The sequence below is a fragment of the Chrysemys picta genome, chromosome 7 (assembly GCF_011386835.1).
Source record: "Chrysemys picta bellii isolate R12L10 chromosome 7, ASM1138683v2, whole genome shotgun sequence".
Lineage (NCBI taxonomy): Eukaryota > Metazoa > Chordata > Testudines > Emydidae > Chrysemys > Chrysemys picta.
The window spans coordinates 33,358,003-33,383,767 of record NC_088797.1 but is presented as its reverse complement, the minus strand read 5'-3'; the positions used below and the strand labels follow the sequence as shown (position 1 = coordinate 33,383,767).

The following is a 25,765-nucleotide window of genomic DNA, read 5'->3' as shown; positions in this document are numbered from 1 at the left end:
CCCTGAACCCCCCTGCTCACGCCCTCTGTCTCCTTCATCTCCCTGAGCCCCCCCTCACCCTCTGTGTCCTTCATCTCCCTAAACACCCCTCGCTTGCGCCCTGTCTCCCTCATCTCCCTGAACCCCCCGCTCGTGCCCTCTGTCTCCTTCATCTCCCTGTGCCCCTTGCTCACACCCTCTGTCTCACCTCCCTGAGCCCCCCCTCACGCCCGCTGTCTCCTTCATCTCCCTGAACCCCCTGCTCGCGCCCTCTGTCTCCTTCATCTCCCTGAACACCCCTCGCTCGCGCCCTCTGTCTCCCTCATCTCCCTGAACCCCCCGCTCGTGCCCTCTGTCTTCTTCATCTCCCTGACCCCCCCTTCGAGCCCTCTGTCTCCCTCATCTCCTAGAAATTCCCCCCCGCTTGCACCCTCTGTCTCCCTCATCTTCCTGAACCCCTCCTCCCTACTCGCATCCTCTGTCTCCCTCATCTCCCGGAAACTCCCCCCCACTCGCACCCTCTGTCTCCTTCATCTCCCTTCATCCCCCCCCCTCGCCTCCTCTGTCTCCCTCATCTCCCTTCACCCTCCCACTCGCGTCCTCCGTCTTCCTCATCTCCCAGAAACTCCCATGCCCAACTTGTGCCCTCTGTCCCCTTCATCTCCCTGAGCCCCCCTAGGTTGCACCCTCTGTCTCCCTCATCTCCGTGACCCCTCCGCTTGCACAGTCACACTGATCTTCCCTTGCTTGTTTTATCTCACACTGACTCCCTGCTGGCTGTCGCTCTCTCTCACACTGACCTCCCCCCCCTCCCCCCCCACTCAGGCTCGCTCTCTACCATACTGAACTCCTCGCTCGTGCTCTAGCTCATTGATCCCCCCACTCTGCCTTGTGCTAGCTCAGCACTTTTGCCTCAGGCTGCTGCTGCTCCCAGTGCCAGATGCCCCACATCCTGGCCTGAAGGGGCAGACACACCTGGGGAATAGGCCAACATGAGCCATGAGGGGAATAGGAAGCAGCGGAGATGCCTGTCCAACTCCTAGCCCTCGTCTTGTGCTGAGATACAGCTGCCTCTGGGGGCTGTTTATGCACATCTGGTGTTGAGATGCAGCCACCTCTGGGGCGGGATGTGGAGGCTGTTTATACAGGGATCTCCCACCAGGCATGGAGGTGCAGGAGCGTGTGTCCCAACCTCCCCTGAAGGATCAACACTCCCTCTTTGCTGTCTCTGAGCAGGGCTGATGGGGTGATGGTTTGGGGATTATACAGTATCCCAAAGTGATCTGAAAGTGTCACTGGGTGTCGCTGGGTGCCCCAAAGCTTGGGTGGGGAGTGGGAGTGAAGGGCCAGTGCCCCCTGGTTCCTGGGCCTTGAGACTTGCTGTATCCTGCCCCCAGGGTCGCAGGGAGAGGCGGGGGTGGGACAGAGGTGCAGTCTAATCTTCCCCTCCCCTGATTTGTTTGTCAAGTGCAGAGGGGCAACCTGAGAGGGCCTTGCCCTGCAGTCCCTAGCCCCAGTTCCAGCTTGTAACCCTTCAGTAACCTTTCCCTCCCCCCGCACTCAGGAAAGGCCCATCAGAGGGTGGACTGGCCCTTTTAGGGAGTGGGGCTTGGCTGATGAGCTGGAGGGAGGCGGCAGGCGGGTTAGCTAAAAGTGAAAGCTGGGGCCGGGAGAGCTGGGTAAGGGCTAGGCTTGCTGTGGGTGCTGTTCTGTGGGGTCAAAGTGGGGCTGAAATCTGGAGGCTCTTGGGAGTGGGGGTAGGTACCTGCGCTGGTTTACCAGACTCTACAATAATAAATCAGTGTCCAGTGCATAGGAGAGATCTACAATAACAAACCTAGTGACATTTTCCTGGCCCTGTGGCTGTGTGCGGGTATTCTGTGGGGGCTGGGGAGGGTGTCTCAGCAGCTGAAGTGCGGTAATGGGGGTATCGGCAGCTGGAGGGAGGGTTGTTAGTGCCTACTCCCTAATCCTGTGGTTCTGCTTTTCCAGTAGGGTCCATTCTGTACTCGGAAGGGGGGGAAGGGAGAGGAGCCAGTGAGGTGCAGCACACATCGAAAGGTCAGTGCAACCCACCGCCCCCAGAGAGACAGCTCCCCATGGGTCCCCCTCATGCTTCTCTGCAGTCAAATGTTCCACTCTCCTGAGGCTGAGATGCAGCCGTCTCTGGGGTGGTGTCTGGGCCCTGTTTATACCGAGACCCCTCTCCTAATGCAGCCTCCTCTGGGGTGGGGCGCAGGGGCAGTTTATACAGGGATCCCTCTGCCGGCGCTGAGATGCAGCTGCCTCTGGGGTGGGGCATGAGGGCTGTTTATACAGGGATCCCTCGCCTGGTGCTGAGATGCAGTTGCCTTTGGGGTAGGGTGCGTGGGCTAGTTAAAAGCAGTATTACAGGCTAGTTTAGCACAGGAACTGAATGGGGGAAACTTTTTGTATCTGATAGAAAGCACAGGAGGGAATTTTAGGGAGGCAGATTTCTCTGGGCTGGGATTTAGCCAGGAAGCTAGGGGTTTGCAGCAGGACTCATGGGAAAAGTGCTAGAGGATATTTAATGACCCAGAACAGTCAGGTCCTTCGTTTATATCTCATGTGAAAGAAAGACCCTTCCAGCACCACAGCGCCCCCTAGCGCGATGCTGGGGTCAGCACTGACTGTGAGGGGAAAACACCCCTGTTCAGCTACCTTCCCCACTGCCAGCACCCCACTAGTGCGCCTTCTAGCACTGCCTGCCTCCAAGAGCAGAATGCTCCCTAACAATTCTCCCCTTGATGTGAAGATGATAAATACCTGGTGTGCCCAACCCCAGAGGCAGCTGCATCTCAGCTCTGGGTGAGATATCCCTGTTTGTATGTCTCCTAGCAAAACAATTTATACCTCGATTGTTTAAGAGAAGGTAGGATTATTTAGTACACCTCTACCCCGATATAACGCGACCTGATATAATACGAATGTGGATATAACGCGGTAAAGCAGTGCTCCGGGGGGGAGGGGCTGCGCACTCCGGCGGATCAAAGCAAGTTCGATGTAACGTGGTTTCACCTATAACGCGGTAAGATTTTTTGGCTTCTGAGGACAGCGTTATATCGGGGTAGAGGTGTAGTTAGATTAGTGGTGACTAGGAGCCAGGAGTCCTGGTTTCTATCCCTGGCTCTGGGAGGGGAGTGGGGCCTAGTGGTTGAGGGGGGCGGAGATTGGGTTGAGCGTCAGAGCTCCTGGGTTATATCCCCAGCTCTTCCACTGACTTGCTGTGCACTTCCCCGCTCCATGCCCTTGTGCTGTTCACCTCTGCCATATCCAGGCCAGGGGCCTCTACTCCAGGCACCCAATGGAGTAGAGGCAGTTGTTCATTCAGGGATCCCTCACCCAGTGCTAAGATGCAGCTGGCTCTGGAGTGGGCTGTGGGGGCTCTTTATACAGGGATTTGTTGCCCGGCACTGAGCTGCAGCTGGCTCTGGGGTGTGGTGTGGGGGCTGTTTATATAGAGGGATCCTCCAACCAGCTGACTCACCCCAACCCCCTGGTGGCTACATGCCAGAGCTGAGCATACTCTGGGTATTCTCTCCTTCCCGCTTCTTGCTTCCCCCTGCTCTGTTGCAGGGACTGTCTTTGTTTTGCTCCAGGGAGTACAAAGCACATGCTGATCTGGCTCTGTTCCATCTCCTTGGCCTTGCTGCCCACAGTCACGTCTTTCTGGGCTCAGCATTGGGAGCTGTGTGATGAGCCCGGTACTGAGAGAGATACCCAGAACCAGGGATAAAACCCAGGAGTCCTGACGTCCAGCCCCCTGCTCTCACCACTAGACCCCACTCCCCTCATAGAGCTGGGAATAGAACCCAGGACTCTTGGCTCCCAACCCCACTCCCCTTAAGCCCCACTCCATTGTTTGGCAGGCTCTTTGTCCTCCACCTATTTGGACTGGTTTTCGGGGGGTGTCTCTGGTGTAGTGTCTGGGAGAGGGTGTAATTCAGGGGTCATGGTGACCTGGAGCCAGAGGCTGAGTCCTTCATTGTGGGGGGTAGTTTGGGGTGTGTGTGTGAGAGAGAGACACTGCATGCACATGTGTCACTATGACTGTGTGACAGTGAATGTGACTGTCACTATGTGAGTGTGATAGTGTCTTTGTATCTCAAGTTTGATAATGACAGGTTTCAGAGTAGCAGCCGTGTTAGTCTGTATCCGCAAAAAGATAATGTGTGTGTATAAGCATGTGTGACTGTGCATGTGGGAGACTGTTTTCTTGCATGTGAGAGCATCATGTAATTGTCTCCAATATGAGAACATGTTTGTGTCTCTCTGCCTGTGGGTGTGATTGAGTATATGCTTTTATCTCTAGTGTGACTGTGTGATTGTGGATGTTTGTGGGTGTGACAGTCTGTGACTAGGACTGTCTTGATACATGTCTGTGGGATTGTCTCTCTGTAGGAGATTGTGCACGTGGCTGATTGTGAGGTTTTGTGTGTGCATCGTTGTGTGATTATGTATGCTGTGTGATTGTGCATGTGAGACTGTCTATATGATAGTGATTGTGTGTTTGTGGATTGCAGTTGTGTAGCTGTAGGTGGTTGTGATTGTGATTATGTGGCTGTGTGATTGTGGTTGCATAGCGGTGGACATACTGCTTGGCGGCACCCCGTGCCAGTCCCTGCATTGCAATCAGCCTCCCCCGGCCTGTTTGGAGAGAGCCAATTCCCAGCCTCAATATTTAATTAGGACGTGAGCAATTAATACGTCCCGCCCGGGTGAGGGGAGGGGGGCTCCCGGGGATCGTTAACATTAATGATGCATTCAATACAAACGAGAGGCCATTAATATACAAAAGGCTCTGATTGATTTTAATCAGGAGGTTCTGGAAGGAAAATATTGTGGGCAGGCAGGGCTGACAGATGACACTGCCCTGCATGCAGCTGCCTCTGGGGTGGGGCGGGGGGCTGTTTATATAGGGAACCATGGCCCCGTCCATAGATGCAGCTGCTTCTTGAGTGGGTCATAGCAGCTCTGTATACAGAAATTGCTTATCCAGTACTGAAATTCAGCCACTAATGCGAGAGCGCGCTGCACAGACCCCGACCCAGATCGGGACCCCCATCGCGCCGGGTGCTGCTCAGACATACAGTGGGAGCCGGTCCCAATCTGCTCAGTCTGTGGATGTTTTATTCTCTCCCATTTCCAGATGAGGCCAGGAGAGGGGCAGTGCCATGTGGTTTCTCGGGTGCTTGCAGTCAGCCCCCCAGGTCCCAGTATGGGGTGCACCTTGTGGTCATTTGGTCCACGTAACACCCAGGTAGCAGGGAGCCAGCGATGACGGAAGTGGCGGCTCCTTGGTGTATTGGGGAGGAGGTCTGTCTCCCCATTTCTTTCCATTTGTCCTGTTGTATGTCATTCCCCAAGCTGTGAGCTGTGCCCTGGCCCCCCTCTGCTGCTGGCTCTCCCCTCTGGGGCGCAAGTTCTGGGTACCCCAAGGGCGTCCTCCTGTCTGTGTAGATTTGGTGAGTGGCTGGAATCAAACAGCATGGGGGGGAAGTAGAGGGGAGGGCATCCTGTGGCAAAGTTATTGATAAGGCGTCTGGCTGGGCAAAATGTGTGGATCTCTGGGTAGGCTCAGTGTGTGTGTGTCTATGCACAGGGACATGCATGGGGTGTGTCCAGAGAGACTGTGTGTGTGTGTGTGTGTGTGTGTGTATGCACAGGGATGCGTGTGGGGTGTAATGTGTGTATGCGCTGTGGTGAGTATCTGTTGATGGGCTCAGCCCTGCAGGGCTCCAGCATCTCTGTGTGACCATGACTCTGTGGGCATCTCAGGCTGGGGGAGGGATTTGCTATTTCCTGGCCATGGCAACAGCTGAGGGTTGGGGGGCATGCAAGGTCCTCCTAACCACACAGCCCAGTCACCCAAAGGCCCACAGGAAACTGCTGCTACAGTGGTGCATGCAAGTGATTGGGCTGTGCCCATGCACCCGGAGACTGTCAAGAGCCAACAGCCGCAGCCATGCAACCATAGATGCTGGAACTAGGGGGGTCTTGCCACACCCCCTGGCTTGAAGTGGTTTCCGTCATATACAGAGTTTACAGTTTGGTTCAATGGCTCTCAGCACCCCCACTATACAGATTGTTCCAGCGCCCCTGCCTGCAACGGGCTCCTGGAGCTGCACTAGCACGTTCAGGGCACAGCTGTAGCAGCACATGCAATTCGGATTGCACGACTGCATCCACCATCGCCTGCAACAGTACAAGCAGCTGCACAACTGGTAGCTGCAACAGCACAGCTGCAGCCGGCCAGTCATGCAATGGCAACTGTGCACTGTGCTCACCCCACTGTGTCCTGGTGCAGCTGCAGCAACACACACACACTGCTGCAGCGGCAATCACATTTGCAGGCTGGTAGACAAAACTATTCCCACACCAATATCAGGGCACATGCATGTGTTCACACACACAATGGAATGTGCCCAAATGCACAGTGTCTCACTCTTACACATGCACACAATTGAGCATATGAAAATGCACAGTCGCTCACACATACACAGCTCAACACGCACAAATGCACAATGCAAGTAATGTGCACCTACATGAGGCACACAGCAGACGGCACAGCACACACAAGAGCCGGCCAGTCCCCGGGGGAGGGCTGTTGTGCGTGTGTGTAAGATATCTCCTGCAGACACTCACCTCATGCTTTATCTGAATTGCCGCACACTTGAAAACTCCCTCCCATCTGTCTCCTCCGTGCTGGGGATGGGGCGATATGGCTGGGGGAGCTGGAGTGCTGGCAGGGAGACACACGGCTCTGGGATTGCTAGCTGCTGTGATTGAAATTCTGCAATGCCAAGGAGGTGTGTAAAGAAGGAGCATGGAGCACATAACTGCACAGCATCACACACAACACATCACAAACACATGACACACTCACACCCTCCACACAACCCCCTCCATCCTACACAAATACACTCACCACATTGTAGGCACATACGTCCCCCCAACAACTCAATCCGCGTACACGCTCAGTGCATCTTGTACAAATACACACTCACTCGGGCTCCCAACAGTGCGTACAAACCACACGCCCCGGTGACACATACAAACTGCACAGCCTAAAGCACAGAAAACGGTTGCGTGCAGAAAACAAGCCTGCAGCCCCCGAACCACGCCCGCGCCCCACACGCTGTCTAGCCTAGGGATGTCCATATATGCACAGCTTCACCATCAACCAAAACAGCCCTGTGAAAGAGACTCGTTGTGTGTGCAAATAGAACAATGGCACAAGAATACAGGAAACCATAGCGCGCACACAGCTGCAGTGCCACTGTATGCAGCTGTTTACCAACGGGGAGCAGGGCAGGAGCGCTGGCTGTGCGGGCAGCTCCCGGCTGCTCTAGCCTTGGCTTCTCCTCGCAGGGGGCACTGTAGGGAGTAGGGCAGGAGCGCTGGCTGTGGGAGAAAGCCGATTTTGCTTGTGGAAGTGGGGTTATTTCCATCCTGTGCTGTTAATTTTGAGGAGGTTAATGGGGGGTTATCTCTGTGGCACGGGGGGAGGGGGACACATGGTGCTTAGAGGCACCGCCCCTCGGTATTCTTCTCTCGTGGTGGTGGTCACTAAGCAATGTTGAGGAGACGATAATATCCCTGGATCAGGCCGCGGGCTGGTTGCCATGCCGACTGGACTCCAGGATGCTGGCACGCTGGGTCCCTGGGGAGATGGGAGGGGCCGGGGATTAATTGTCCTGGTCTCTCGTGGCGAGGAGCTAATGTCTTAAGCAGTCTGTGTGCCAAGGGGGCCAAGGATGATGTGCCACAATGTGACTGGGGGTGTGAATCCTGCCACTAGCACCCCGGGGCACGGATCCTGCCGGGATGGGAATCCTGCCACTAACGCCCCGGGATGTGGGGTTTTGTGTCTCTAACCAGCTCATGGGTCCAGTGTGGAGGGGGTTGGGGTGTGTCTCATCTTTCTAGCTGGCTCTGGCGGTGCCGTGTGTGTGTGTGTGTGTGTGTGTGTGTGGAGTCATCTCTCTAGGTCTTTGTGTGTCTGCTACAAAGTTGCACTGAAGGCAAAGGTTGGCAGACTAAATGTAGTGCTTAGGGTTGTGGGGGCTTAACTCTGGCCCACATGATCTGACTCCCTTCCAGTCTGGGGGGGAGATGCGTCCCTGCCCCCAGCTGAGACCACCTGATTTTTAGGCCAGTGTGGCTGGAGGGGCAGATTTTGGAAGGGGGAGGTGCCACAAGGGTGAAGGCAGCAGTCCGGGGAGGCTGATCACAGCCGCCATGACCCCTGCACTCTGCCTGCGGGGGAGTTGATGCCAATGCGGTGTTAGCTGGGCACCATGCGGCTCCTGGCAGCGAGCGATTGCTGTGGGACTCGGAGTAGGGAGTGGGAAATGCTGGGTGGCAGCGAAGTGTGTGCTCGCTGGGCCGGGGGCAGTGTAGGCACAGCATTCACGCCCATACACCTTCCCCGTTGGCCAGCCAGTGCGTGCTGCATGCTAAAGACCCGTCCAACTGCAGTGTCAGAGGGGACATCAGTGGGGATGAGAGTGCCAACTGTGTGTGTGTGTGTGAATGCATGCACCAATGAAAGGGCAGGTGTGCGTGAAGCATATTTGAGTGTGTGTGCACACGAGGGAGAAAGTTGTGCACAAGTGCATTAGTGTGCACACAAATGAAAGTGAGCACACGAGCGTGTGTGTGTGCATACAAGGGAGTTTGGTCATGCATGTGTGCAGAGTGTTTGGATGAATGTGAATGTGCACGAGTGTGCAAAGAAACAGGTATGTGACACTGTAAATGAAAAGGCATGTTCATATGAGTGTGTGAAATCCAGCCCTGGCCCCAGTGCGGTCAGTGGGTGACTCCGGATTGACCCCGGGGACCGGAGAGCAGAGTCCGGCCCTGGCCCCAGTGCGGGTAGGGGGTGACGTTGACTTTTCTTTCTGTTGTTAAGGGGCTCTTGTTTTCTCTTAGGGTTTTCTCTCCCAACAATAACCCCCCCCCACCCCTAATGAGCGGTGATAACTTATCACCGGGAGCGCGTCTCCCAGCAGTAAAGCGCTGTCTATACTGGCGCTTTTCAGCGCTAAAACTTTTGTCGCTCAGGGGTTGTTTTTTCACATCCCTGAATGACTAAAGTTTTAGCACTGAAAGTGGCAGTGTAGACACGGCTGTAAAGGCGCAGGGGTGGCCAGAAGACTGTCATGGCAGGGGGTGGGAGCTTTAGGGGAATCTTCTAAAGCAACTAGACACTCAAATTGAGCCCTGATGGGTGAAGGGGGATGGGCGGTGCCAGCCGGCAGGGCCCTGAGGCATTGTGTAGGGCCCAGATGGCTGGCATGCCCATGGGCATGATGCATTGTGTCTGCCGTTCCAGATGGACCTGAGTATGTTTGTAGCAGCCCTGAGCGTTTCTGGGATGGGGGGCATTCTAGAGGGCCACCCTCTCACCCCTCCTCCTCTCAACAGCTGTGTCAGGCTCCATCACTCTGTTATTGGGGTGACCTGCCAGTCCCAGAATGGGGGTGGTCACACTCCTTTGTCCCCCTCTGAGCTGAATGCAACAACTTATTCTATTGCAGAGACCCTGCAGTTTGAAGTGGGAGCAGTGCAGGATTCCAGGCTCCTGCACCCCACCTGAGAGGTGACTGCATGCTGGGCAAGGGATCCCTGTATAAACTGCCCCTTCATCTCACCCCAGAGGTGGAGGCATCTCCCAGTGGGGGGCGCTGTAGGGAGCAGGGCAGGAGCACTTGCTGTTGGGGGAGCTCCTGTCTGCTCCAGCCTTGGCCTCTCCCAGCGAGGGATGCTATGTAGAACAGAACTGGAGTCCCAACCTAGGGTGTTTGACCCAGAGGCTGGGTTCACACCTTGTTTCTGTCCCTAGTCGCTGGAGCCCCATTGGGGTGGAACTTGCAGGCACAGAGCCAGGAGATGGATGGGGGAGGGGGCAGGGTGGTATCTTCCACTCTTCCAGTTTGGGGTAAGAGCTCTCGACGTGGAGAAGGTGCTCTGGGTTCTGAAGCCATGTTGGGAGCCAGCCTGCTCCATCCCAGCTCCCCTTCAGCCCTCAGATCCCACAGCCCCTCGTCAATTCCAATAAGAGAAGACACAGGAAAAAAAACCTGCTGATGGCCAGAGGGGTTAAAGGAGGGAATTAATTTCATCCTTGTGCCTCCCCAGAAACAGCTGCCACATCAGCTCGTGGAGATGGTGTTCCCCTCCCATGTATACCCCTTCTCCTCGAACCCGGGGCCCAGGAAGGAGTTGAGAATGACAGGCGAGAGAGAGAATCCCATCCTGGGTCGCTGGTTACATGCCAGCCCTGGTTGGAAATATAGATAATGGATTTCTTGCCCAGTCACAGAGATGCAGCCAGCTCTAGGGTGAGATGCGGGGGCTGTTTATACAGGGATCCCTCACCTAGCACTGTGCGCTTTATTAACCACACAAGGACACCATGACCGGAAGCAGGGCGTGAAGGAGAATCCCAAAGCCGACTTCAGGGGCAGAGGTTGGTGGGGAATGGTCCGAGCTGGAATTTGTCTGGGACAGAGTGAGGATTTCAAGGTGCCCTGACTATATGTGAGGGGCAGGAATGAGGGGAGTATGTTGGGTTCTGGGTGGTACATGGGAACCGCAGTTGCTGCCGCTTTGCCTTGGGATGTTCCAGGGCTGGCCGGAGGAGGCAGGGATGTGGGGAGAGCATAATGGGAGCGGGGGAGAGTGTTTGTTTTCCTGCTGCAGGCACTGGGAAAGGAAAGAAAATAGCAAATTTGTTCCATTTAAAATGTTCTGCTCTCCACGCCTGCCTCGAGGTGTGAACGTTTCCCCAGGACTGGAGTCGATTTTCATTCTCTCTGCACAGGCACAAACATATTTGTACGATAAAAATGTCAGGTCAGAGTGGGGGAAATATTCTGGGTTTACTGCAGCCTTGCCCGCCTGCGGGAAGGCCATTCCAAGCTCACAGCCAGCCACAGGGGCACAGCTGGTCCTGGGAGAAATCAGGATGAGTTGTCCCAATAGTTTGTGGGGCTCATTATTGTGATAGCAACTACAGGAGCCCATTGTGCTGGGCACCACACAGGCCCCTGTCGGGCTGGGGACTGCACAGACATACAGTGAGAGACAACCCCTGCCCTCAAGGGGAAACTGAGGCACCAAGAGGGGAATGAACTCTCCCAAGGTCCCAGTCTCCTCTTCCCTAAACCAGATCTCTGCCCACTGCACTGTGCTGCCTCTTAGCTTTAAGCTCAGAGCTATTGGCATGTTTCTGCTAAAGTTCCATGTTTGCACTGCAGTAAGTTGCTGTGTGTGTGTGTTTGTTTGGCTTCTATGCAATGTACTGTGTGCCCCCTGGTGCGTGCTCCCTGCTGCACCCAAGCTCTGAGTGCTGTCAGGACCTATCGGATGGGGCAGCACCGCCTGGCCTGGCACCCTGCTTTGTCCAGGAAACAGAGAGCCGAGCTGTGGGAGAGGAGCCGGCAGGTTGTGCTGCAGAAATGCACGTGCAGCCAGCTAGTGCTGCACAGGACTGGGAGCTTGGGAGGGATGTGTGTGTGTGGTCTGGATGTGTGCAGTGTATGTGTGCTCTGTGTGGGTCTGTGCTTAGTGTGTGTGCAGTGTGGGTATGTATGAATGTGTATGTGCTGTGGGTGGGTGTGCTTAGTGTGTGTGTGTAGCATGTACATGCACACGTGTCTGAGTGTGAGTGCATGAGTGTATTGTATGCTGTGTGTCAGTACGTGTCTGTGGTGAGTGTGTGTCCTGTGTTTATGTGTGCGAGTGCATGTGTGTCTGTAGTGAGTGTGCACATGGGGTGTGTTTCTGTGCATGTGGGGGTGTCTCTGTGCACACTCATCTGTTTGGGGAGGTACCTCTGGTGCTGAGTGTGACAGGATCGTAGGCCCTCCCAGCCGTGCTTACAAAGGGGGTGAGTGTGGGGCCCTGCCCATCTCCAGGCAGAGGTCCCAGTGTGGCAAGATGGGCGCCATGCCCTCATTGCAGTGCTGGGTGACAGCCCTTCCCCTTGCATCTATCCCCCACAGAGCTCTGCACCCCAGCCCATGTGCCTCTAGCAAGGGCTGGGAGCCAGGACTCCTGGGTTCTATTCCAGCTGTGGGAGAGGCATGGGATGTGTCCCATAGCTCCTCACACTCTCAGACAAGGAGAGCTCCCACATGACTTGCATCTCAAGAAGCCAGTGACCCCCTGAACCCTACTCCCCCTCCCGCCCCCTGCCCCCATGTCCTATCGATCGTAGCCTGGCTATCGATCCTGCTGCCCCGAGGCTGGGAGCTCATGCTGGAGAAAAATAGTGACAATTAAAATATCTAATGATAATGCAGAGCCAGCACCCCCTCCATTTATCCCCATACAGAGCCTTCATCTTCCTACAGGGAATCAACTGCAGGGGGCAATCCTGCTCCCTGGGGGGGAATAGAATGTAGGAGCGACCCTGCCCCCCTCTGGGTTGTAGGGTGCGACCCTGGGAAGAGGCTGTAGGGTGAGACCCTGCCCCTGGGGTGGGGGGAAATAGGCTGTAGGCCACCGTCAGGGGAATAGACTGCAATTCCACCCCAGTTAACAATGCACAGAGTTTTTCACCTGTAGGTCACCAGGTCAAATCCAACCCCAGCTGGCCCTTCCCTCTCTGCCTGAGATGAGTTTGCTGGCTCTCCGGTGGGCTCAGACAAAGTAAGGGAGACCAAGATGCCCTCTCCCCCAGTGTGGGGGCACACTGGGGGAAGTGTGTGCTGGGGGGGGGGTCACTCCCTGCTTCTGTCTCTGCTCTGGGAACACTGGAAAATTTTGGCTGCCACTAATTAAGATCCACGCCCCATCCCAGTGCCTGTGCTCTGTGTGAGATGGGTGGACAAGGAGAGATGGGGCTGGGCTAACTGGGGTGTGGGATCCTGGTGGGACAAGGTGCAGGGACAAGCTGGTGCTGGGAGAGGCGTGGAGAGGTTGTGACTGGGGGTTTTAACTGGGGCAGGCTGTCTGGGAGGTGTGTGTGTGGCTGGGGCAGGCTGTCGGGGTGGTGAGGTGGCTAGGGCAGTCTGTCGGGGTGGGGACAGTTGTGGCTGGGGCAGGGTCTCCGGGGTGGGGGGGTGGCTGGGGCAGGCTGTCGGAGGGGAGGGCAGTTGTGGCTGGGGGGGTGGGGGAGGGGAGTTGTGTCTAGGGTGACCAGATGTCCCGATTTTATAGAGACAGTCCCGATTTTGGGGTCTTTTTCTTATACTGGCTCCTATTACCCCCACCCCCGTCTCGATTTTTCACATTTGCTGTCTGGTCACCCTAGTTGTGTCTGGGGCAGGCTGTCGGGGGGGAGGGCAGTTGTGGCTGAGGGGGTGGGGGAGGGGAGTTGTGTCTAGGGTGACCAGATGTCCCGATTTTATAGAGACAGTCCCGATTTTGGGGTCTTTTTCTTATACTGGCTCCTATTACCCCCCACCCCCGTCTCGATTTTTCACATTTGCTGTCTGGTCACCCTAGTTGTGTCTGGGGCAGGCTGTTGGGGGAGGAGGAGAGGGGAGTTGTGGCCAGGGCTGCTGGGAATGGGCTGAGTGCAGGATGCTAACATGACCATGTGACTTGCTTGTGGCTCTGGATGGAGGGAGCTGTGCCAGGCCAGGCCAGGCCAGACCAAAAGGATGGGGATGGGGAACTCAGCACAGGGGGGCTGGGGCTCTCATAGCTCAGCCCCCCCCTCCACCTCCCAAGTGCTTTTGCCACATCATCGTCCAGTTGGGAAGTGCAGACCGCAGACTCTCCCGCCCCTGGGGTATTAGAATATAGGATGCAATGGGGCGGGAGGGGAGAGAGCACAGAGGTTGGGGGCTGAGCACAGGCAGGACAGCATCTCGCCACCTTCAGGCCCTAGTGGGAATCACTCTGGCTGCCTGGCTTGCCAGGTGGGTTTAAACTTTATGGGAAAGGAGCGATCAGACAGATAATCGGGGCTGGAGACAGAGCAGGGAGTTATGGGAAAGGCTAAAGCTGTGGGGGTCACTGAGCCAGGGGAAACACCGTGTGGGATAAAACCTAATAATCCCTCTCGATACACTCCTGTCTGCCCTGCTCTGCCTCTCCCACAAACACACCCCCATCTAGCTGTTTGAATGGGGAAACTGAGGCACAGAGCAGGGTAAGTGACTTCTTCAAGATCACATAGTGAGTGAATGGCCAACCTGGGGATAGAACCCAGCAGTCTTGACTCCCAGCTCCCCTGCTCTAACCCACTAGACCCCACTCTTAACTTGATTCTTAGCAGAGGAGTGATTGTTTCAGATGTTGTATCAGCCTATTAGCTCAGAGTCTCTGCACATGCGGGCAGGTGTTACTGTGTCCCTTGCACTTGGGCGGCTCTCCCTTCTCACAGCAATTGGCTCAGGCTCTCTGCACACTCAGGCAGGTGTTACTGCATTGGTCAGTTACTCTTGTTTCTGTGGTTATTGCAGTGACCACAAAGACTAGAAACATTCTGTTAACGCAGGTTCTCGCTCTGGGGCAGTGGATCTGGGGTCCTGGGGCTCTGGGGAGTGGTTCTGGGGTCGTGTAACTGGCAGGACAGGGGGGAGGAAGTGGCAATGCTGAAAGAGGTGGGCATGGGGGATGTTCTTAGCTTTGGCTGACTTCTTTGGAAAGCAGCCTTGCCGGCAGCTGCACACTTCAGCTCAGAGCAGGGCATGGCCCTGGGCAGAGACCATGACCTCCAAGGTTCTTAATGCCAGTGGGTGGGTGCTGTGCTAATGGGGACGGGGTATGGTGGGGATTAGCAGGCTCTGATGGCTGTTGTCAAATGCAGGCTCCCTTGACTGGTTGGGGGATGCTCCAGCAGGAGGCGCTGTGCTGCCTGGGCTAACAGGGACTCTAGTCTCAGTGTAAGTTCCCTGCTGAGGTTCCCCTGACGCATCCCCGCACAGTGTGTGTGAGCCTGCACGGCCGCCTGCTGCGGGGGGAGGCAGGAGCATGTGAGCACTCAAGCCCTCGCTCTGTGCTGGGGGCTGCCTTGGCCTGCTCCCTGCCCCCACCCTGCCCCTCGCGTCTCCAGAGGGCCCCTTCTGCAGCTTGGGAGACAAACCCCTTTTGGCCTGCAGCCCAGCTCAGCACAGGGACCCACCATGTACAATGCAGTGCGATGGCTGCTGTCTGACAGGCCTCTGCCCGACCCCCTCCCTACTCCCCTATTGCCTCCTGCGGCCACAGCCAGAACCCCCTCTCCTCCCCCCCATGCCCTGCATGGCCTGACCAGAACCATCTCCTCTCCTCTCCCCCCATACCCTGCCCTGTGGCCCCAGCCAGAACCCTCTCCCCTCCCCCATACCCTGCCCTGTGGCTCCAGACAGAACCCTCTCCCCTCCACATCCCTCCCCCCCACATCCCTGCAGCCAGTGTGCCCTCCCCCATACATGCCTTTATCTCTGAATGCATGCATCCACTCTCCTGTACACATTTATCTATTCATCCATCCCTTCAAGTCTTGTCTCTTTCTTTCCCTTCCTATTTCATTCCCCCTTTCCCCCCCTTCCGTGTTGTCCCTTGGGGTCACCCTTTCTAAGCTCTTCTCTCCCAATCACTCCTCTCCCTCGTACTCCAGGTCTGGCTCGGAGCCTCCCATGGGCGGCTGCTCCATATGGGGTGCGAGCAGATGGGACTAAGGGGGATGGATCCAGTCCAAGGTCATGGATCTTCACCAGAGAGAAGTGCTTACGGAGGGGCCGAGAGGCGGGCAGGGGGATTGGGTGGGAGCCAGGCAGTGTGCCCCTGGGGTTAGCAAGGAATTAATTGCTCCCCCAGCTTGGCCCTGCTGAGGTGATTTATATCCTGCCAACACAGAGCCCTGTAGAAGCAATTTAGGAGCCTGGCTGCTGTGAGGGAGGCCAAGGGGTCGAGTTGATTGGCTACTTAGCACTCCCTGTGCGGTGTGGGAGCAGGCTGGGACAGCCATGCCCCCCAGAGGGTGCTGTGCTGCAGGGAGCAGGCAGGAGTCCAGTAGGGGGCGCTCTCCCCTCTCAGGCCATGCTGACCCCAGTGCCCCAGCATGATGCTAGGGGCGCTGTGCTGTGGTAAGCTCTGGTTTTCCAATGCGACATAGAGCCAATGTGAACCCTTGTGTTCATTAAATCCTCAGGCATTGAACCTGGTGTCTTGGCAAAATCCCAGATGGGTGAGTCCATTCTGTCTTGCCGCAAAAACTGTTGTTTGAATTTGATATGGGATTTTCCTTCACTATGTGTCCACAGAAGTCAGGCTGTGTTGCTGTGTGGGAGTTAAACAATGCAGCATCCCACCCCAAAAGTGGCTGCATCTCAGTGCCAGGCGAGAGATCCCTGTGTGAACAGCCCCCACTTCCCATCCAAAAATGTCTCCCTCCCAACCTTACTGCTCTTCTGAATACACATCTCTCAAAGTCACCCTCCTCAGCTGTCAGATGGGCACATGAAGGTCTCACCCTAGTTCCTGTGGACACCAGTACCAGGAGCCTGCTGGCAGGCTGAGGTGGATCTGTGGCTGGTTTTTAACCCCTTCTTGGAGTGAAAGAATAATTTGTTTCATTTAGATTTTATAACCTTTGCCATAAAGAGAGGGAGAAAACGGAAAAGCCAGGCCGACAGTGCAGAGTCCAGGTGCTGTTAGGAACAGAGTTATAGAGGTGCTGTGTGTGACATAGGTCTAGTGGGTCAGGGGAGTGTGTGTGCTTGGGGGACATGCTGTGGTGGTGTTAGACTGATCTGAGATGCACCTTCTTCTGGGGTGATGCGGTTGCAAGCAGAGGGAGAGTTTGCTTTGGGCCTAGGGCTGTGTCTGAAGTGCAGAGGAGAGGGGTAGGGAGGCCGTGTGGCCTAGTGGGCACTGGTCTGGGACTCCACTGACCTGGGTTCCATTCCTAGTGCAGCCACTGGCTGCTGGATGACCTTGGGCAGATCACATCTCTGCTCTGTGCCTCAATTTACCCCTCTGTAAAGTGGGGTTAATAATGCTGACCTGCTCTGTAAAGTACTTTGAAATCTACTGACGAAAATCCCTAGATCAGAGCTACGTATTATTATTGTTTTACACTGAGTTAGGTATGTGATGTAAAATCCTAGGGGAGACAAGGCACTGGAGTTTTCATCATCAGGGTCAATCCTGGTGTGCTGCAGTGTGTGGAGTGTGTGGTCACTCTCCTCTGGCAGTCAGTGCTGACCCCAGTGCGGCAGCAGGGGACATTGTGTTGCAGTCTGTGGAGTGGGAGGCTCACTGGGGGGTGCTGTCCCTAGGTCAACCAGTGACACTGATGTAAAAATGCCCCGTGGTTTTGCCCAAGACTCTCTAAGTGGAGTCGCTCCTAAGTGCGATGTTACTCCTGGCGAGCCAGGTGTTGGTGCTTGGGCTGAGCTGCCTGTCTGTGGGATGATTTCATGGCGCAAAAAGCCGGCTCTTCAGGAAATTGTGTTTTCCCGAGCGGGGGATTGTTAGGGAACCAGCCCCCCTGGCCTCCCCCAGTCCCTGTGTCCTGACGGGCTCTGATTGCTGCCACGAACGGCTGGCGCTGACACTAACACGATGATTGCGGGGGCCGGGCACAGGCGAGACAGGCAAATTTGTTTCCTCAGCATCACCAGATGGCAAGTTAATTGTCAGGTGCCAGCAGCGGAGAGGCACTCCCCTCACCAGCGGCGTTGGGCCGGAGGGTGGGGGTGTCCCTGCTGCCAGGGCAATAGCTGCTCGGGGAATGGGAGATGGGGAGTGAGAGCACACTCAGACAGACAGACAGACACATGCACACGTACAGTGACACCACTGCTTGAATTACAGACTCTAGGCCCCCTTACTACCTTTAGGGGCTACCTCGCTTCTACCTGAGGGTCCTGTACCTGTTTAAATTCAAGCAGGCCCCTTGACAGGCAGGGCCCCCCTCTTTTCTTCCCCATGCTTTGAGCACTGAGAGACGTGCACAGACACACACAAAATGCTTTAGCGTAGAGCAGCCTAGGGGCTAGCAAGGGGGCCAGGCCTCCTGGGTTCTGTACCAGGCTCTGGGATGGGAGTGGGGTCTAGCACGCGGGGGACTGAGAGCCAGGACTCTTGGGTTCCATCCTTAGCTCTGGCAGGGGAGTGAGGGCTGCTGGATTACAGCAGGGGCAGGCTGGGAGTCTATTTTCAGCTATGCCACTGACTTGAGTGAGTCACTTTTCTTCCCTCATTGCCTCAGTTTCCCCACCCACCCTTTGTCTATTTAGACTGTGAGCTCTTTGTGATACGGATTGTCTCTCTCTGTAGGTCTGTGCAGTGCTCAGCAAAAAGGGGCCCCCAATTTCGGTTGGGGGATCTGTGCGGCACCTGGCACGATGGGGCCCCGGTTACAGTTGAGTCCTCTGGGCTCTTCAAATGAATAATAACGTAGACACAAAATGATGATGATATTTACACACCCCTCGTGCACCTGCCCTCTTCTCGCACGCTCTCATCGCACCTCGTGCACACACACTCTTCGTGCATCTGCCCCCTTCTTGCACGCTCTAATCCTGTCCCGTGCACACACACTCCTCGTGCATCTGCCCCCTTCTCGTACTCTCTGATCCCGCCTTATGCACACACACTCTGTGTGCTCCTGCCCCCTTTTTTACATGTTCTCTAAACCTTGAGTGCACACACCCTCTGTGCACCTGCCCCTCACTCTGTGCCACTTTCTCTCTGTGCAGGGAAGGAGGAATACGTGGCGACCTTCAAGGGCAACGAGTTCTTCTGCTACGACCTGTCCCACAACCCGATCCAGAGCAGCACTGATGAGATCACCCTGTCCTTCCGCACCCTGCAGCGCAATGGCCTCATGCTGCACACGGGGAAGTCGGCCGACTACGTCAACCTGTCGCTCAAGAGCGGGGCCGTGTGGCTAGTCATCAACCTGGGGTCAGGCGCCTTCGAGGCGCTGGTGGAGCCCGTCAATGGCAAGTTCAATGACAACAACTGGCATGACATCCGGGTGACCCGGAACCTGCGCCAGGTATGCACCAGCGCCAGCTGGGACCCACGTGGCTGGTTGGGACGGGGGGGCTTGCACTAGTGATCCTCCCTGGGCAGTGTTGTCTATGGTGTGCTCCCGCTGGCATTGCTGGTGGGATGTGCCCCAGTGATGTTCCCACCAGGGCAGCATTGTCTGTGGAGCGCCTCCACCCCATGGCATTGCTGGGGGGACGTGCCCCCAGTGATGCCCCCCCCCCAGGGCAGCATTGTCTGTGGTGTCCCCCTGCCCCATGGCATTGCTGGAGGGACATGCCCCAGTGATGTCCCGTCCCCCCCAGGGCAGCATTGTCTGTGGTGCGCCCCCACCCCATGGCATTGCTGGGGGGACATGCCCCAATGATGCCCTCTCTGGACAGCATTGCTGGGATGGGAATTGCCAGCCAGCCAGAATGCCCTCCCCCAAATATTTCATGGTGCCAAGGGTGGGTGCGGGTGGATGGGCCATGGTGCCAGTGGGCAGGGGGTAAATGGGCTGGGAGCTGGGCTTGGTTCTTGTTTACTTCTTTGGTCCCCGGCAGTCCAGATGCCAGCAAGAGGATGTGTCGAAACAAATTCACCTAGGGTCCCCTCAGCCCCCTAAATTTCTCCCCATCCCTTCTCCAAAAGAGGAGCATTGCCTCCTAAAGTATACCCCGCACCCAGAGACGAGCTAGCGTGGAGAGGGCCACAATGAGCTAGTGACACCTCCACAAGGTGCCTTAAATTCCATGCACTGAGCTCAGGGCACTGCCCCATTGCCCCCTGGGGGTCCTGAGCCTCCCCCAATGAAGACAAGGGGCTGGGTGTTGCAGTTAGCCACCACAGCTAATAGGAAGACTGTTCTGTGGCTGATTTGGGGAATGGGACATGGGGTCTTTCCCCTCTAGGCGGTTTTGGCTCCAATCCAGCCCCAGGGAGGGGCTGGCTTGGGAGGGAGGACTGGGAATGGTATATGGACCTCCCCCAGAGCTGGGGAAAGAACCCAGGAGTCCTGATTCCAAGTTACCCCGCTCTAATCCAGTAGACATCACTCCCCATCCGGGAGCCAGGCAGAGAGCCCAGGAGTCCTGACTCCCAGCCCAGGCAGAGCTGGGATATGGGCTGCGCTCTACTGATGGATCCCTCTATGCCGGGCTGGCCAGGTGTGTCCTGGGTATGGGTACTGTTCCCCCCACCCGTGGGTCAGATCCCCCCTTTGTGGCTGGTGCGGGTGAGAGGAATTGTTGCCTGTGGGCATTGTGGCCCATGCGCTCTGCATAAATCCACCCGTTGCACTGATCAGAGCTGGCAGCTCCCAGTGTCTTTGGATATCTGGACCTGCATGATGCTGCAGTGCAGGAGCCAAGGTAAAATGGATGGGCGCCCTCCCGCCCCTTGCCTCTCAGGGCTCGGCATGCCCCCCGCCCCAGCCACTTATCCCGCTGCTAAACACCCACTAATCTCCCAGCAGTCTCATGGAAGGGACTCCTGGGTTCCATCCCAGCTCTGGGAGGGGGCTGGGGTCTAGTGGTTAGAATGGAGGGGGACAGGGGCTGGGAGCCAGGACCCTGGGGGATTTGGGGAATGGACAGAGCATTGCGTTGTGTTGGGTGGTTATGCACCACGATATCCCCTGGCTTAGACACCCCACTCCTCTCTATGGTGTCTGGACTGCAGGACCCCTTCCACCCCACGGGACAGAGACCACTGGGTCTGACCGACCAACTGGCTAGGCTGTTCTTATTACTTTGTGACTGTTTGGGGGGAGCCTCATTCTTAGGCACTGTCTGGTGACTCATAGGGAGTTCCGGGGGCAGGGACAGGCTGCATTGAGGCCTGGGGGATTGGGGGTGAGGATGAAGTGGAGGAGGTTGGGGGGTGGATGGAGTTGCAGGAGGGATTGGGTAGGCAAAGAGGGAGGGCTTTGGGCAGTGGGAGGAGGAGCTGGGATGGAGTGGAAGCTCAGGGAAGTAGAGGAGTTGAGGTGTGGGTTGTAGGTGTGTATTGGGCAGGTAGGGAGAGTTGGTGTGAGGGGAGGTGTGTGGGGTTGGTATGTACTGGGGGGAGGTGGGGGAGGTTGGGTGGGGGTGAGGGGGAGGTTGGGTGGGGGGAGGGGAGGTGTGTGTGGGGAAGCTAGAGGAGATTGGGTGCGGGTGAGGGGGAGGTGTGGGGCTGCTGTGTATGGGGGGATGTTGGGGAGGTAGAGGAGGTTGGGTTCAGGTGAGTGGGTGTGTGTGGGGCCGGTATGTACTGGGGGGAGGTGGGAGAGGTTGGATGGGGGTGAGCGGGAGGTGTGGGGCCGGTGTGTACTGGGGGGAGGTTGGGTGGGGGCGTGGGGGAGGTGTGTGGGGTTTGTGTATACTGAGGTGGTGGAGGAAGTAGAGGAGGTTGGATGCGGGTGAGGGTGAGGTGGGTGTGGCTGGTATGTACTGGGGGAGGTGGGGGAGGTATAAGAGGTTGGGTGGGGGTGTAGCAGACATGGGGAAGATGGTGAGGGTGTAGAAGAGGTTGGGTGGGAGTCCAGGGAGTGGGTGCATGGGGTGCATCTGACTCACCCCTCCCCCTCCCTGCCTGCAGACTGAGGCTCCCCCTCCATACTGGCTTCTCCTTCTAACCTGGTTTCTGATTCTTTCCCTTTTTTGGACTAAAGTTAATTAAGAAAAATAATTAACAAAAAGCAGGACAAATTTTTAACAGTCTCAGGAACTGGAGTGGGGGAGCTGGTTCCTCTCCCCCCCAACTTGCCCCCAGCACTCCCCCAATAATACACTCCTCCTCACACAACATACAAGATAAAATCTGGACTCCCCTGGCTGGGGATACAGCCCACTCCCCCACTCTCTGCTGACCCCAGAGCCAGCCACTTAGGATCTACTAATCCTGCTAACACAGGCCTTGCTTTTCCTCCTTCCCCCTCCCCACCCTTCACCCCCCAAACCCCCCACCTCGTTAGAAATTACGTTGACAACTTTTTTGTGTGTGTGTTACTAACACGCTTCTTGAAAGACTCCAGCTCTCAACCAGAGACGCCAGAACTAACCCTCCTTGTCTCATCCAATGGAATGTCGGTCATTTCTTTTCAAGTCTTTAATTTAAATAGTCTCTTTTCCTTTCTTTTATTCTTACTAACCAAGATCTCTCTCTCTATAATACTTTATGGTTGGGAGGGGGAGGAGTTTGGTCGGGGGGGTGGGGGAGAGCGGGATGTGCAAGGGGAAGGTGGGTGGAGTCTTTTTAAAAACAAACAAACCTGATCGCCCTTCTTGCGATGGGAAAATTGATTTTTTCCCTCTTTTATCTCCCTTGATTTTCATGGTTGGTCATTTTTTTCCTTTTCTTTTCTGTTTTTTTTATTATTCCCCCTTTCCCTCATTTATTTTATTTTTTTAATACATATAGCACGCAGGAATTGGACACGCTATGGTAAACAAACTGCATTACCTGGTAGATATCACTCTAATTGTCTAATCGTTTGGTTTGCCGTGGGTTTTATCTTTTCCCTTCCCTCCTTTTGGTTTTTACTTAATTAATTGGGCTTTTAATTATCATTATTTTAATTTCTTAATTTTTTCTTTAAGTACTACACAAGAAAGTGAAATATAATTTTCAAAACTTAAAGGTTGAAATAAACTACCCAAACACACACAAAATTAACAACTAAATAATCAAACTGTGATAAGTCTAAAATCAAGAACTGGAAACAAACTGGTCAGCCACTCTGGAGTCAGTGCAGAATCAACCCTGCTGCCAGAGCAGAGTTGGCATAAAATGAAAAGAATCAAATACTCACCGTACAATCAAACTTAGGTTGGTGTAGATTGAAAACCAACCAATCGACCAAACCAAGGTTGGTATAAAGTTGACATGAACCACAAATCAATGTCAGTATAAAATTGACGATATCCAATACCCCGGGTTGGTATAAGATTAAAACCAACCTACCAAATGTGGTATTAAAAAAAATCCATTGTTTTTGAACCGCTCAAGCTTGTAATTAAATTTTTTTTAACCAAAAACATTTTTTAAAAGTCTTTTTCTTTCTTTTCCAAAAGCAACATTTTTAAATTTGTTTATATTTTTATTTATTTTTGGGGGGAATTTTTTTTTCTTTTCTAAAAGCAAATTTTTTTTAACTTTATTGGATTTTTTTTTCCCAAAAATAAATGAAAAAAAATAAAAATATATTATTTCTTTATTTTTACTCTTGGTTTTACATTTTTTATTCCTTTTACCTCCCCCTCCCCCTCAAAAACAACAACAACAACAAAAAATCCATGGAAAACACCATCCCATGAAGCAACTTCTGTGCGCGTCACATCTGCTCCATGGCGGCGAACCCGCCAGGGATTGTGGGAAATGGGCTAATGGCAGCCAGTGGGGTCAGGACCAGAGGTTGATTGGGGGGTGGGAGCAAGGGGGCAATGAAAGATGGACCATTAATTTGGATGTTTTGGGGGTGCAAGCCACATTTCCCCCTCACCTTGCCCCTCTGCACTATGCATCTGGGGTAGTTCCATGGGGTTATCCGCTCAAACCTTCTCCAAAGCTGAGTCTCTCCATCACTCTCAGTGGGTTTTGGACCAGGCCTATAAGGGATGTCCCCCCAGCCCCATTGGGAATCCCACCCCAAGGGTGTGGCTGGCTGCAGGCTGGCCTGTTAACCCCACTGGATGTCCTGGCTGTCATCCCGACTCCCGCCACGGGTGGTGCCACTGGCCCTCCATATCGCATGGCATGCTGGGACTGACTGGGGCATGCTGCTCTTGTGTCCTGTTTTTATTTTGAGAGCGACTCTCTGGGGCTGAACTAACACTGTGTCTGACACCATCCTTCCCACCCTCCTCCCTTCCCCTTCCCTGCTGTCCCCCACCCCACTCCTCCCACAGCTCTGACTGACTGCCAGGGCCTTTCTAACAGGAGCACCGTAGTCTGGGCCAGTTCAGGAAGGATGTGGGTCCAGGGACCATAGCTCCAGCCTATGTGTGATTAGGGAGTGTGCGGGGGGGTGGGGGGAGTGAGCACATGGGGCATGCTCATTGGGGGTGCTGTGGAGTCTGTAGGGCGTGTGCACTGGAGGGCTGTGAGCCTGTAGAATATGTACACTGGGGCAGGGGATAGTAAGCCACTGAATAAAACAGTAACACGTGTACGATGGAAGCCAGGCATTCAGTTGCCAAACGAGGAGGCACTGCTGCATCCCCAGCACCCCTTGTTCCAGTGCCCTGCCCGGGGGGAGAGGGGTGCATTGGCAGGGTGAGCTTGTAGGGAATGTGGAAGGAGGCATATGAGTGTGAAGGGTGTGTGCATGGCGGTGCAAGTGTGCAATGATGTGAGCCGGGGTGAAGGAGTGTAGGGCATGTGCATGGAGGCATATGAGTGTGTAGGGTGAGTGCATGGAGGGGTATGTGTGTGGGGGTTTGTGGGAAACATGAAGTGAGGGTATGAGTATGTGAATGTGTAGATCTGTGCAACTTTGCCATGCTCTGCCCCAGAGGTGGCTGCATGTAGTATCTCTGGGTTCTCAGTGTTAAGGTCCCAGGCGACGCCATGGAGTGTGTGTGCGGGCATGTGGGGAGGTTCACAATTGACACTGGTCTGTGAGTATTACATATCCCTCCCCACTGGTCTGGGGGACTGAGACAGCTACCATGGTGCATGATTCCCTGGGATGGTGCCAGCTACCTATAACCAGCCCATTCCCCTCTATCAGTGCAAGGGTAGCTCTCCCTTCTGATCTCACCAGCCTGGAGAGTTTCCAAGACTCCATGTGTGAGCAGCAGCCTGCAACAGTCCTTGCGATATGAGTATCTCGGGGTGGGGAGGGAGCCTGCGAGTTGGGAGACACAACCCCTCCCCATGCATAAGTGGGTGAGGGATGATGGTGATCCACTAGTGTGATGTGTGTGAATGAAACACATCACATTGCTGTCAGTGCACGGTGATGAGTGTGATTGTTCAGCAGACTTGTGGCCTCTTGTGCTTGTGCACACACAGGGGGACAGCTTCACATGGGTCCTCTTGGGGTGGGTGATGGTGCAATGGATGTGTTGCCCCTGCTTGGGCATGTGTGTGCAAGCTGATTGTGGATTTAGGCATGATCGTGAACTGACATTGCCCCTGAGCGTGCAACACTGATTGTGGAATATAACACACAGTTCCTTTAGTATGTATACATGTTTGTGCAGCCAACACTCTTCCACTCTGTGTGTTTGTGCAACTCACACATTGCTGCTGAGTGTGTGTGTTTCTGTGCATGGGTGTGCAATTGCACAATGAAAACCTTGCTCCTTTACGCTTTTTTGTGATTGTGCAATATACACACTCCCCCTGGGTGTGCAGGTGTGCAGCAGCGACATCCGACTCCCTTGAATATGCATTTTGCCCATTACTGAAAAGCCAGCACCTAAAATCTATGCCCAGAGTTTTAGGATTCAGATAGGCAATGTGATGGGAGGAAGGGGGAAAGCGCACTGGTGTGTATGGTGGGGGGGTAATAGCTTTGGGGGGTGTGTGTAGGTGGAATAGCTCTGGTGCGTGTATGCAGGTGTGGGGTAATAGCTCTGGTGCCTCTCTGTGTGTGTATGTGTGCACGCGTGCATGCACAGGTGGAATAGCTTGGGTGTGTGTATGCAGGTGTGTGCGGTAATAGCTCTGGTGCCTGTGTGTGTCTGTGCAGGTGGAATAGCTTTGGTGCATGTGTGTGTGGAGGGGGAGCATGCTGGTGTGGAGGGGAATACTATGGGGTGTATGGGTGTATGTGTGGAGTAGATCTGGTGTGTGTGTGTGTGACAATAGCTCTAGACACGTACACGTGTGTGGGGGGCTATAACTC

General features: G+C 55.0%; 1 protein-coding gene and 1 long non-coding RNA gene across 37 annotated transcripts in view; one reads left to right on the top strand and one right to left on the bottom strand.

Annotated features, from left to right (window-relative positions):
* The window catches only part of NRXN2 (neurexin 2), a 316,444-nt gene that overhangs the window by 104,745 nt on the left and 185,934 nt on the right, over positions 1-25,765 (top strand). For 20 of the 36 annotated variants that reach the window (XM_065553022.1, XM_065553023.1, XM_042849667.2 and 17 more), the window contains 3 exons: positions 1,972-2,040; positions 18,654-18,955; positions 22,333-22,356. In XM_065553022.1, coding sequence (XP_065409094.1) covers positions 1,972-2,040; positions 18,654-18,955; positions 22,333-22,356 — 395 coding nt within the window. Of the gene's footprint in view, positions 1-1,641; positions 1,737-1,971; positions 2,041-18,653; positions 18,956-22,332; positions 22,357-25,765 lie in introns of those variants that run through there. The other 16 variants (XM_065553034.1, XM_024100300.3, XM_065553031.1 and 13 more) reach the window with 5 other exon arrangements.
* Positions 1-25,765, bottom strand: part of LOC135972853 (uncharacterized) — a 72,107-nt gene that overhangs the window by 14,937 nt on the left and 31,405 nt on the right. The gene's annotated exons all lie outside the window — the stretch shown is intronic.